This window comes from Arachis ipaensis, chromosome B9, assembly GCF_059453495.1.
Source record: "Arachis ipaensis isolate K30076 ecotype BB chromosome B9, ASM5945349v1, whole genome shotgun sequence".
Taxonomy (NCBI): domain Eukaryota; kingdom Viridiplantae; phylum Streptophyta; class Magnoliopsida; order Fabales; family Fabaceae; genus Arachis; species Arachis ipaensis.
The window spans coordinates 33,658,398-33,672,506 of record NC_142444.1 but is presented as its reverse complement, the minus strand read 5'-3'; the positions used below and the strand labels follow the sequence as shown (position 1 = coordinate 33,672,506).

The window sequence follows — 14,109 nt, the reverse complement described above, 5'->3', positions numbered from 1 at the left end:
AGGAAAGCAAAGGTTCAGAGGAATGAAAAGCATCTCCATTCGCTTATCTGAAATTCCTACCAATGAATTACATAAGTATCTCTATCCCTATTTTACTATATAATATTCAAAAACACCATTATCACTTTATATCTGCCTGACTGAGATTTACAAGGTGACCATAGCTTGCTTCATACCAACAATCTCCGTGGGATTCGACCCTTACTCACGTAAGGTATTACTTGGACGACCCAGTGCACTTGCTGGTTAGTTGTATCGAAGTTGTGACAATTATGAATTAAGATCAAGAGCACCAAGCTTTGGAGCCATTACCAGGATTTATTCGAGCCTGGAGATCACAATTTCGTGCACCATACACCCTCCTCAGCATCAATATCAAACGTCTTGGAAGGGGGTTCTATGACTGGACTTTCCCATGGAGGTTCTGCATCTCCTAAGTCTTCAACCACTTCTTCTTCTTCAATAATTCCGGCTTCCTCCACTTGTTCCAGTACAAATTCATGCTCTTTACTATCCACTGGAGTTTCTAATGTCTCCTTCATGCTATGTTCTTCATTAGATTGCCCACATGAAGCCATGAGGGTTCCTTGAGTGTCCGAACGTCGGGAAGCTAATTGATTTATCGCTTGTTCCAATTGACGAATGGTTGCCTGAAATCGATCCACTGTTTCCTTGAAATGATCCTTTGTCTCTTGATGCACTCAAATTTCATAAATAGGATCATAGTGCTCTTGGATTGATGGATATAGAGATGGTGAATATTGAAGTGGTGGTTCTTGTGAGTAATTGGGTTGGAATTGGGGTGGTTCTATATGTGGTTCATATGGCCCATAAGGTGGTTGGTATGGTGGTTGAGGGTTAGGGTCATATGGGGTGAATGGCGGAAAGGGACTTGTGAGTATGGTGGTCCAAAGTCATGTTGAAGAGAGGATTCATAGGCATATGGTGGTGGTTGTTGATAGTCTATTGGAGGTGGTTGTTGCCATGAGGGTTGATCAAATCCTTGTGGTTCCTCCCATCTTTGATTCTTCCAACCTTGATGCCTGTTCTCATTATAGTTTCCATTCCTAACAACAACATTGGAATCAAACTTGAAGCGAGAGGGATGAGAACTCATAGTTAGTTAATAAAAATTTAAAAACAAAAATAAAAGCAAATTTTAAATTCAAATTTTTGAATTTGAAAATTAAAATTTGAATTTTGAATTTTTAAAATTGAAATTTGAAGATTAAAATTTGAAATTTTTTTTAAATTTGAATTTTAAATTTTGAAAATTGAAATTTTTTTTAAATTGAAAATTGAAAATTGATTTTTTTTTTATATTTACAATAACCAATAATAAGGCACACGTTTGCAATTCCCCGGCAACGGCGCCATTTTGATGAGAGAACTTTTGCGTGGTCTAGAAATTTGCGGATAAATCCTCGTTGCAAGTATAGTTTCTAAACCTTCAAAAGTCCTTTCATACAAACGTTTTGGTTGTCACAAGTAACAAACCCCTTTGAAATTGATAACCGAGTATCAAACCTCGGGTCGTCTTCTCAAGGAATTGCAGGGAGTATGTTCTTATTATTGGTTATGAGTTTGTAAATTGGGGTTTTGGAAGTAAGGTGGGAATATATTATATGACAAGTAAAATAAAATAATAATAATAATAAAATCTCTTGGCAAGGTATAAGAATTGAAATTCCTATCCTAGTTATCCTTATCAGGTGTGAAGAGAATTGGGTTTTAATCCCACTTGGTCATCCTTTATTAAACAAAGGAAGGTTAAGTGGACTGATCAGCTTGATTCTCAAGTCCTAGTCAACTCCTGTGGAGAGACTAGTGTTAGAGCAATCCTAGCTCAAGCAGAATCTGCCAATTTCAATCACTTGCTAAGTTTGATAACTCAAGTACTACCAATCACTTGACTAAAGCCAAAAGGGAGAAAAATATCTAAATTAAATTAAAAGCATCAATATAAATAAAGCAAAGCAATCTTAAATCTGAAAATACCTCGAATTGCATTAACAAAAAAATTAAATCTGGCATAGATGTTCATAAATTAAATTGAGAAAATAAATAAAAAGAACATTGAACCTGGGATCGAGAGTCACTCCTAAAACTAAGAGAAATCCTAATCCTAATCCTAAGAGAGAGGAGAGAACCTCTCTCTCTAAAAACTACATCTAAATCTTAAAATTGTGAATATTGAAAGCTTGTTCATGTATGGATGCATTCTCCTACTTTATAGCCTTCAATCTGTGTTTTCTGGGCCGAGAACTGGGTTGGAGACAGCCCAGAATTCGCTGGTTACGAATTCAAACTCGCTGAATTTTCGTCACTGCGATGCGGCCGCATGGATCACGCGGTCGCATCGCCTAGCTTCAGAGAAGCTATGGCATATTATATATCAAATCGAAGCTCTGGACGTTAGCTTTCCAACGCAACTAGAACCACATCGTTTGGACCTCTGTAGCTAATGTTATTGCTGTTTGAGTGCGAAGAGGTCAGGCTGGACAGCTTAGCAATTTGTCCAACTTCTTGTATTCCTTCCACTTTTGCATGCTTCCTTTCCATCCTCTGAACCATTCTTGTCCTGTAATCTCTGAAATCACTTAACACACATATCAAGGTATCTAACGGTAATAAGAGAGGATTAATATTAGCAATTATAAGATCAAAGAAGCATGTTTCCAATCATAGCACAAATCTTGGGAAGGAATTGTAAAACATGCAAATAGTATGAATAAGTGGGTAAAGAGTTGATAAAATCCACTCAATTAAGCACAAGATAAACCATAAAATAGTGGTTTATCAATGGTACAAAGAATAATCTTCTGATGACAGTACCGGCTTTTCGTGCTTCCCATTCTCGAAGTTGGCTTTTCAAAACAAATTTTCTTGGAAAATCAGTATAAGTTAATTTGTCTGGCTTTATTTTATTTTCTATTAGCTCTAAACCATGCTATAAACATCGATTCTTTAACAGTTGCCTTTTGAAATGTCTCTGTTAGTGTGTCTCTATCTTCAAATATGACGATCTGTTCATCAAGCAAGTGAAAACTTAATCTTTCAACAGATGGCTTTCTATAGTGTATATCATATGCAAAGATTCTCCATGCAGATTCATAGGGTGAAATGTACTGACAATCATAAAATATTTTGATCTCATCAACAACACAGTTTGTATTCTCAACTTCTGAATTTGAATAAAAAGATACTATAACCCGAGCACTTCCCTTGTTGACATATTTTAAGAGATATTTGATTGATTTGGATTGATTGCACCACTCAACATTTATATGAGCACCATATTTTAACAACGAGAACTTATTGTGGGGAACAACGTATCGATTATCCAAGTGAATTCCAGATATCTCAATAGTGCGACCATCATTTTGCCGTTTGTAAACTGGATACCCATTATGATTAATGGTGGTATGTTTAACAAATTTTTTAGGGAAGTGACAAATGCATTGTCCATTTTCCATGCAAGGTGAGTTTTTTCGTGCAGTTCCGCATGGCCCATGCATAATTATATTCTTAATTACTTCATAGTATTCTACATCTGGCACTGGATCTGGAACACAAATAGAAATTGTATACTAAAATGGCATGACTTCAGTAAAAGAATACACAAAGAGTACACAAACCAACCCAAAGGGCAAAGAGATTCATAAAAGTACATACAAATTTAACCAAATAAGTTACCAAGATGATACAATAACATTAAAAGAATGAACAAAATAAATAATTAGTAACTTGATTTACCCAGCAAGTGGTTCTTGTGAACACCAACCATTGCCTCAATCTTCTTATATGAGATAAACTAAAAAGCATTAAACAGGAAACTGTCACTGAGAAACAAACTGACAGAGGTCTTGGTATAAAAGCTCAGTATATACTTGTGGCTAGTCGTTCACACAAATTTTCCTACCGCTTGAAAAATAAAATTCCTTATAATAATAAAGTTCATGCTCACGAATCAAGATCCTAAAAAATTCAGACTTCAAATTGTACAATGAAATGGCACGACTTTATCATTAACCTAGGTTCTTGTTATTTAAGAGTTGTTATCGTCCAATATCAGCTTAAATGAAACAAAGCAGCTTAAATAATCAAAATCTAAGAAATGATTATTTATATGTTTCCAAAGGTAAGTTACAAAAAAATGTAATCAACTTAATAAACTATCTATTTATAAATTTTATTTACAAAAGATGCATCAAACTATAATTGACATACATATATAGAGTTCTTACAATAAACTTTCAAATAGGTTCTCGTGCAGAAAACAACTAAAGATGACATTAAAGCAAAAAGTATATAAATAAAAGAGCATTTTCAACTAAGCTGGAAATGCCTTCCTCCGATTCCCCATTAATAGAAGTCTATGATTACTAACTACTCAAGCTTCCTTTTCCCAGCACGACCTTTCAATGGCTTGGTTGTAGAGCCCTGAACATCTAGACTATACACCCCACCAATAGTAGCACCTGCATTTGAATCAGCCACAACACCCTTGCTAGGAGTCTCAAGACCGCACTCAAAAATGCTCTCCGAACCTGAATCCTGCATGCGTAGCAACACATCTCAGAAAAGACAGATCTTAAGAGGGAGGGATTGATAAAATTTGCTCACAGCAAATGCTCTATGCATGTTTCATATGATATACAAACCTTAGATAAAGACAAAACTGCACAGAATGTACATCAGACTCAGCCTTATTAGTAAAGGATGCAGGCAATAGATTGGAAATACTTTGGTCAACTCCCTAAGAGGTAGTTATTTAGAAAAACAGTGTGATCACTACAACAACAAAGTAAATACTGAACAACATAACAATTAAAAGATAGAAAACACACCACCATATCTATAGAGCAAGACTGGGACTCATAAAGGGCTATGAGTGTGTCATCATCGCTGATCTTAACTACATTATACACTTGATCAATTGAGGTGAGATTTTTCTTCGTAATGGATAATTTAAACAGAAATTTTTTTGTCGACAATGCTATCCAAAACTTTGGGATAGCATGCCACATTTTCTCCTCTCTAGATATTAGGAAAAAAAGAATCAGTTTCGTTATTTATTGCTCTCTAATGAATTGAGTACATAAATTATTTTCCACACAAATATTGAAAACCTTACACTGAGGTACTAAATCATTTTCAACACAAATATTAAAAAACTTACACTGAGATTTTTTTTACTTCACTTGCAGACTTTCCAACAACCAGTTTGGCCTCTTGGTTCCAAATGATTAGGCCAATACAGCCAGTACCATCAGCGGCAATAACATGAAGATGGTACCTGTTGAAAACGCATTATGAAATACATTAGAAAAGTGAGCAATAACCCAAAACAACTTAAATATATTAAGCCCTTTTAAGTTGGAAGGTCTCTACCTCAGAGGAGTATTGATACCAACTTTACCACAATGCTTGCGCAGATAACAACCTTTATTCTCCTTCACTTTTCTGGGACAACTCTTGCACAAAGCATAATACCAATCACTGCCACCAATTTCAATAGAAACCACAGTGGCTAGTATCCAACATGAAGTTTCCTATACAAAAAAAAAAAAAAATACAATAACGCTAGTAGTAGACCCACATGAACAAAGCACGCCATGGTTGAAAAAACCAACAATAGAGGAGCTTACATTAGTTTTGTCCAAAACCTCCTCAATAGTAGTGATTGGTAAGGAACCGCCATGCAACTCATCACTAATTGAATTTATAGGCTGGCTCTGTATATATAATTAATACACTGAGCCTTTATATCACTTCTCTTTATTAAACTGAAGCACATGAGATAAAATAGGCAAAAAATCTTACGAGGACATTATAGTGAAATTAATGAAATAAGGGAGCCAGTTAAGTGAGGACTACAAACTTTCAACACACCTATTCTTGAATGCAAGAACATCGGGGATCTCAAGGTGAAAAAACAAGCGAGAGGCATAAAGGCTATTTTAAACATTAACCTCATTGAGATAGAAATTAGGCTTAAAGAGTTGTGCCACCAAGATAATAGGATGACCATCATCTTTATCAAATAAGCCAAGGGCTTCGTCCACCAAGTCACCAAAGAGGGTGCACTTCATGATGTTCCCTTAATTTTTTAAGTGGAACAAAATATAAGGACAAACAATGTAAACAAAGCCCACCCAAACGATAAATCAGTGGTAAATCACAAAATCGAAAAAAGAATTAAAATAAATAGGAAACAGACTTTAGATCTTCCAAGTGTAGTTTAATGCATTTACTCTCCTCTCCTCTCCTGATTTTGTAACCAATAGTGTAACGTCCTCTCTTCCTACGACATGACCCATACAGTCTACAAAAGAGTACACAAAGCAACCCAAAGAACAAAGAGATTCATAAAGATACATACAAATTTAACCAAATAAGTAGCCAACATTATAAATAACATTAAAAGAATGAACAAAATAAATAATCAGTAACTTGATTTACCCAACAAATAGTTCTTGTTCACACCAACCATTGCCTTAATCTTCTCATATGAGATAAATTGAAAAGGATTAAACAGAAAACGTCGCTGGGAAGCAAACTGACAAAGGTCTTAGTATAAAAGTTCAGTTTATACTTGTGGCTAGTTGTTCACACAGATTGTCCTACTACTTGAACAATAAAATTTTTCATTGCATAAAGTTCATGCTCATAAATCAAGGTCCTAAATACCGCCATATTTGACTTCGGGATGGAGCAGTGTATACGATCACCCTACACCAGAAAGAAGCAAATAGAATAAACCACAATGGATAAAAAAATCCAAAGTGAATCTAATTAGAAAAGTTTAGAGTTTAGTAATTGACCCTTTCATCTTGAAGTACCAACTCCATGCTATAAATCTCTCTTGGGTTCCACTTGCTAGGAAACTCGTACAGGCGCACAATTCTGACTTTCAGATTCCAAGCCAGCTTCGTTGGGTTGATATCTGCAACAACATCCATTTTTTGATTCAGAACACCAACAGGATTCATGAGAGCCATAGCAAAACACAGGAAGGCATAGCTCTATCAAGTATACAAAAGTCGTTTTTTTGAAAAAGCTATGGAATTTGAATCGGATACATATTCACAAATCCAATTTGAATAGAATATATAGACAATACGAAGAACACTGTTCGGAATCCAAACCCTAAACACCACTCTCTCAAAAAGAAAAAAAAAGAGCGCCCAATTTGAAAGTTAGAGCCAATTTAAAAGATTTAATCATGCTATACCTCGGATTTTCATCTCTGGATCTGTGGCTCACTGTCATCTGCTAATCAGAAGGTAGCATTTTTCTTATCATCCAATCAAAAAGTCACATTACGCTAATACACTTCGTCTTGAGATTGCTAAAGCCTAATACTGTAAAAAAAAATTACGTTACGCTAATGTACCTCGTCAACATCTCGTCTCCTCATTTTCTCCATTCTAACGCTTGGTGCAGTGTTGATCAAAGGGTAAAGAAAAATAACCTAAATCCTTTTATTCTCCAATTTTAGTTTTAAAATTTAAAAAATAGATGTAATAGTGAAGTTAAAAACAAATGTAATAGATGTAATAATAAAAGAGATACTATGATGGCAACTTGCAAGCCAATTAACCGCTTAGAACGTGGTTATTTCTACTAGTGTTCTAGACTTACGCATATCCTCCTGGCTCCTACTTCCTATTATGTGATATAAAATTTGTTTAAAGAATTGCATAAATATAATGTAATATAATATATATACGATTTAGGACTAGGAGTGGCAATGAATAGGGTAGGGTAGGGTTTGGATCCAACCTTAATTCTACTCGTTGGTTGAAATTTTTATATAAACTCAACCCTACCCTATCTGCGAATTGAGAATATCTTAATCCTAACTCTATCCGCTCTTAACCCGCGGATATCCGACCCTACCCGCGGGTTACAAAAAATATACAACATTATTATATAACTTGATGATAATTTAAAATAGAACTGATTTTTATGTAAAAAAAAAATATTAAATTATCAACTAATGATTTTCTTTTAGTGACTAAGAATCTTTTGCATTTAGTGAGAAATCTTTGATTCAACATCCACTTAAAACATATTTTTATATAAGTATATAATATAAATATATATAGAGTGCGGGTTGGTCGGATAGGGTTAAAACTCAACCCACACCCTATCCGATCCGCACAAAAATTCTACCCGCACTCTATCCTACCTGCTGCAGATCAGATTAACAATCCTACTCGAACGGATGGAATCAGATTGAATACCTGCGAGTGGGGTACATATTACCACCCCTATTTAGGACAATACATTTTTTAGCTTTGGCTTATACTCACGGCTCTAGAATAATTTATACGTCACGAAGAAATGGGCATTTGACAACTCTGCGGAATTGATGAAACTATGAAAGAATAATAATATTCTATAAGAGATAAGATTGTGCAGCTTTCAAATTCTTAAACCAAATGGGCATCCACATAGTGTGTGCATTTATCTTTCAATCCTTATCTTATGCAAAATGATAGGATACAATTAATTCTTCCTATTAATGTGTTCCATTTCAGAAAAGCATAGGAATTCGCAGTGCATGCCAGCTCCTAAAGTGAGCAACTACAGGAATTCTCAATTTTTTTATTTCAATTGAAAAGATAAAGTATAATTATTAATTTTTTAATCTTTTTTTTTATTTTTTTAATCTTATTTATAAAATTAACAATAAAAAATTATATTTTATTTTTTAAATAAAAAAATTGAAAAAATTTATTTCTGCAATGATAAATTCAAAAATTTTAAATCGTGAAATAAATATATAACATATAAAAATAATAAAAAAATTGAATAAATATATCAAAATATATAAAATAAATAATATAAAAATATTAAATATTAAATAATTTTTTATTTATTCATTATCAATATTAATATATTAATAAGTAATAATGTCATTGTTATTTCAACTTTTATGAATTAAATACATATAACAATTATTATTATTATTATTATTATTATTATTATTATTATTATTATTATTATTGTAAAACTCGGTTAATTAATGACTAATTAACTCATAAATGAGAATTTATTCTAGAAAGCAAAAAATGTGATTTTTATGGCTAAAAATGATAGAGGAGATTGAAACGAGAATTTCGGTACTAATTTTATAGAAATTGGACCAAGATTGCACCAAACGGACTAAACCGGGCCAACGGGACCCAAAGTGGGCCCTTGGCCCAACATAACTAAACTCTAAAACCCTCATTTCAGCACTCTCTCTCCTCACTTATCACTCAAACATGCTGAAAATGGAGGCCATGGAGGGAAGAACACTCTCTCAAGTTCTTTCTCTCATTTGATCTTCAAACCACCATAACTTTTCATCTAGAGCTCTGATTGCCGCACCATTTGCGGCCACGCATTCACCGTAGAGAGCTCTACAAAAACTATACAATCAATCTTGAGGTAAGCTATATTTTCTTCTTCGAAATTCCAGCCCTTATTTTTGAATTTCATGGGTGAAATGTTGAGATTTTGGGCTCTTTGATGTTATAGGACCCAACTCTCTTGAAGGAGAAGATTAATCTTGTCTCCTTGGACCTTGGATGTGGTAAGATTCTCAACTCTAGTGTAATTTGTTGTTCTATGATGTTTGGGTATTGAGATATTGTGTATGGGTATGATGATTGTGGCTTAGGTTGTGTATATGTGGGTATTGGAACTTGATTGAGACTTTGAAAAGCTTGAAAAGGAATTTTTGGTGGTAAAAATCTGTTCTTGGAGGTGTTGAGACCTTGAGAGCTTTGTGGACAAGTGATTTAGAAGTGCTCCGGTTGAGCTTGGGAAATCGGCTAAGGTATGGTCTCGGTCTCTCGTATCTAAAATGTAACGTGGTAGGAAATACTTAGGCTAGAGGCCCTAAGATAGACATTGAATTGTTGATATTGTTGAATGATTGAGATATATGATGTGGTCATATATGTGATTATGAATATTGATGCCTTGATGGTGTGATCTATGAGGAAATGCATGTTGTGATATATGCTTGATGAATGATTGAGGTTGAATTTTGTGGGTGGAACCATGTTGATGGTGAGTATGATATTAATTATGCATAATGATGGTTGATTGGAAATGGTATTATCAGAAGTTGGGATGAGGAAGGATGTATGACATGTTATTGTGTTTGTCCTTTAGCCATTTGGTTGAGAAGTGTTAAAATGGTTAGATGGTGGTTTTAGAAATTTTGGTAAAGTGTTAATGTGTGAGTTCAAGAGGCTTGAGTTGATTTTTGGCATACTTTCCTTGATTTCAAAAAGGGTTAAAATTGGTATGATTTGGTTGCTTTCAAAAAGGGATGAAATTGGTTTGTTTGAAAACGGCATTTTGTGTTTTGTATGAAAATGTGATTTTTGGACATACTTTGATGGGACGTAACTTGAACTCCGGATCTCCGTTTTGTGCCAAATTTATCTAGAACTGAAATTTGATCCGGGGTGGTTATCCCGTTTGAAGAACGGGCGAAAAACGTTTTAAAACGATGAAGTTATGTCCGTTGGAAGATTGGGGGTTTAATCTATGAATTATGCAGCTTTTAACTTAGAAAAATTTTTAGCAGAATATCCTCCCAGGCGTAGGCGTGCTTGATGCATGGGCGTCGTTTTTTGAAAAATGCCATCCACGCGTGCGTGTGGCCCACGCGTACGCGTCGATGTGCTAAAATGGTTGCCCAGCCAAATTTTTCGAGAGTTGCACGAACACTGCGCGAGTTCTATGCATGGGGTACAAATGCACCCACGCGTATGCGTGGTTGACGCGTAGGCGTCCCTTGACTATTTTCCTTCCACGTGTGCGCGTAGGCGACGCATACGCGTCGATGCAACTTTTTGGCCATCCACGCGTGCGCGTGGCCCTGTTTTCATCCCAAAGTTGATTTTTGAGTTTTAAAAGCCAAATTTCATACTTCTAAACCTTCGATCTCACCACTTATGTCTTAAATCATTATGATATGCCTAGCAATGAGAAGAAGAGTTAGGGGATGTGATAACTTGCGAGTGAAGCAAGGAAAAAATGAATGATCAATGAGGATCAAAGATGACTATATGAGATGCAGAAGATGGCGGTGGAACTGCTGTATGTGCCATGAGGCTAAGGGCTGCAATTGTTATGAATTGGCTGGTTATGGATTTAACTGTGAGCTGGATGGCTAGATTATGGCCGTGTTACGGCGGTGCCATTATTGATTATGACCGTGTATAAATACATATATGCTATTGAATGAAATGTGAATGTTGCACTTTCACTATCTGAGACACGAGTTTCCCTGAAAGAAAGCAGTGGCTAGCCACCACGTGCTCCAGGTGGAGACTCGAGACTCTGTTGACCCTATGTCATAAGGGTGGCCGGGCACTGTGAAAGCTCCGGATGAGCTCACCCCCGTGAATATATACCATTGAGGGTGTTGGATATGGATCATGATTATGATCATGATTATGTTGAGTATAACTCGAGTTGGGGATGCATGACAGAGGGACAGTCCAATGGTTAACTACCAGGACTTGTCGGGTTGGCTATGTAACCGACAGATGATATCATCAGCCATTAGGGACAGGCATTTATCACATTGCATACTACGTGATTTGTTTGAGATTGTCTAATTGACTGCATATTACTTGCTAATTGTCTAAATGCCTTATCTGTTCTTATTTGTATATCTCTTGTCTGATATAACTGTGTTTGCCATACTATACTCCTACTGGTGGTTGGGAGGTTTGAAGGATTTGGAAAGGGAAGTATTAGTTAGACTGAAGAATCTTTAGTCAGTTGCCAATTATGGTTTAGCTTGTTTATAAGCTTTAAATTTATCTGGTGGAAGTTTTAGGATTGCCTTCTGCTTTCCTCTGATATTACATGTTAAATATGTGAAAACTGTTACCATGTTGGGAACCTCCGGTTCTCACCCATGCGGATTTTGTAGCTTTCAGATGCAGGATGCGAGACTTCTCGCTGAGACATGCTGGAGACTTCTGGATTAGCGAAGATCCTTGTTCTTAGGACTCTATTTTGGTTTATATGTTTTGCTTAGATACTTTTATCTCCACTGAATAATACAAAATATGATGACTCCTTCTAGAGGGGATTTTGGAGAATAGGTTTTCTTGTATTCATGTCCCTTTGGGTTTCCTTGGGGTTTCCTACTTTATTTACTTGTATATATTGTTATGCTCGGACCGGTTATCTTCGCAACCGGATTATGAGTTTTGATATTCTTGTTTTAGACACTCCTTTGTATATATATAATCTCGCGTTGGTTTATCCTTGATCGTCACGTTTTCGATCGGAGTGTTGCGTTTTCGAGTTGTGATTTTTGTTTTACCCCTTTTTCTCCAAAGGCTCCTAGTTATAATCTTTATTCACACTACTATATGTACTAAATTTTAACAGTTAGAAATCGTAATATATTGCCATCTCTGAATTATGACTTAAGCATAAGACTCTGTATGGTAGAGTGTTACAATTATTATTATTATTATTATTATTATTATTATTATTATTATTATTATTATTATTATTATTATTATTATTATTATTATAAAGTTGAGTAAAAAAATATTAAGGATATAAATTTTAATTAACTACATTTATTAATTTTTAATGCTACAATAATATTTTATTTTTTATTAAATTAATTTAATATATATTTTATCTTATACTTTTAGATATAAATTAAAATTTAATTTTGATGTACTAACGGTATAAAAGATTTTATACGGTTGTTTAATTACATTTATTTTTTAAATGATCATTCACACGATCAATATAAAAGGTATTTATTTTTTATGACATGACATTACGTAATTGGATACATATGTAAATTTATTTTACACTGACAATATATCAAAATTTAATTCTAAAAATAAAAAATATAAATAAAATAAAAGAATTAGCTAAGTTATATCCTAAAAAATATGTTAAGAATATAATAATAAAAAATTTTAAATTTTTAATATATATAACACGTTGAAAATATAAAAAAAATAAAATTTTAATAATTTTTGTCAAATATTTTTTTTGAATTTCATCTGAACTCTGACCATTATTGGCTCAAAATCATTGAAGGAAGGAGCAAGGCTTCTTTGCGAAACCCATTGACACAATGTAAAATTCGGTCAAACCGAAATTAATTAAATAATAAATTAAATAGGAGCGAACATGGTGAAAAAATTTAGCAATCAGAATTCGATAATTTAAATATGATATTTGGACTTAGTGGATTTTTCTGAGTCGGAAAACATAATTTTCTGCGTAAAAATGCGCACTGGAAATTTGACCGGCAATACCGGCTGAGATCTATCCGGTACTGTAGTTGAATAAATTAATTATAAGTGAATAAGGTTAGAAAATGAGAAATTATAATTTGGGAAGCTAGAAATATTTAAAATACGATTTAAAACTCTAATCTTAAAGGTTTTAGTCCAAAATTGGGCCAACGGACTAAAACAAATGAACCGGGCCCAAGTGGGCCTAAGACTCAACATATATAAATATTAGTTATGAGCATTTCAGCTTATTTACCCTAGGGAATGAGAGAGGGGGCGGATAGAGAGAAGAGAGAAAGAAGAGCTAGCTTTCCAAACTTCAAATCACCATAACTTTCTCTCCGGAACTCCGATTGACGAGTAGTTTGTGGCCACGTGTCACTCTTCTCATCCTCTACAATTCTATCTAAGTTTTATGAGATACTCTAGTATGAGTCATTGATGATATTCATCATAAAAAATAGTGGGTTAAGAGTATTATTGGTTAATTTTGGTGCACAATTAGGAGGTTGGTTTTACTTGTGGACCTTTGGTGAGGTTTGGAGCTAAGGCTTATGGAGACTTCTAAAGAAGAGGCTCAATTGATTTGGCTTTAAGAGGTACGGTTTAAGTTTCATTTAAGTACTGTATGGTGTGATGAGAATTCCTAGGCTAGATGCCCCTAGGATTAGGTTTGGATTGTGTAAATGATTGGTACTAATATGTATAATTGATATGTAATGTAAATTAATAATTGGGTTGAGAATTGTGTGAATTTGTATGTTTGGTGTGTTGAGAATTTGATGAATTGGATAATGAATATTAGTTTGTG

At 34.4% G+C, this 14,109-nt stretch overlaps 1 protein-coding gene across 2 annotated transcripts; it reads right to left on the bottom strand.

Annotated features, from left to right (window-relative positions):
* Positions 1-4,451: 4,451 nt before the first annotated feature.
* LOC148544238 (uncharacterized) lies at positions 4,452-8,293 on the bottom strand. Of its 2 annotated transcripts, XM_088498150.1 has the most exons (7): positions 7,238-7,250; positions 6,828-6,949; positions 6,694-6,735; positions 5,652-5,738; positions 5,395-5,555; positions 5,183-5,299; positions 4,452-4,557 (listed from the first exon to the last, which is right to left on the bottom strand). In XM_088498150.1, the coding sequence occupies exons 1-7, from the start codon at positions 7,248-7,250 to the stop codon at positions 4,452-4,454; spliced, it is 648 nt and encodes a 215-aa protein (XP_088354276.1). The 2 variants fall into 2 exon arrangements, 1 of the variants encoding a protein (XP_088354276.1); XR_015899274.1 differs by lacking the exons at positions 4,452-4,557; positions 5,183-5,299; positions 5,395-5,555; positions 5,652-5,738; positions 7,238-7,250 and adding an exon at positions 8,253-8,293 and having other exon boundaries at positions 6,460-6,735.
* Between the last annotated feature and the right edge of the window lie 5,816 nt (positions 8,294-14,109).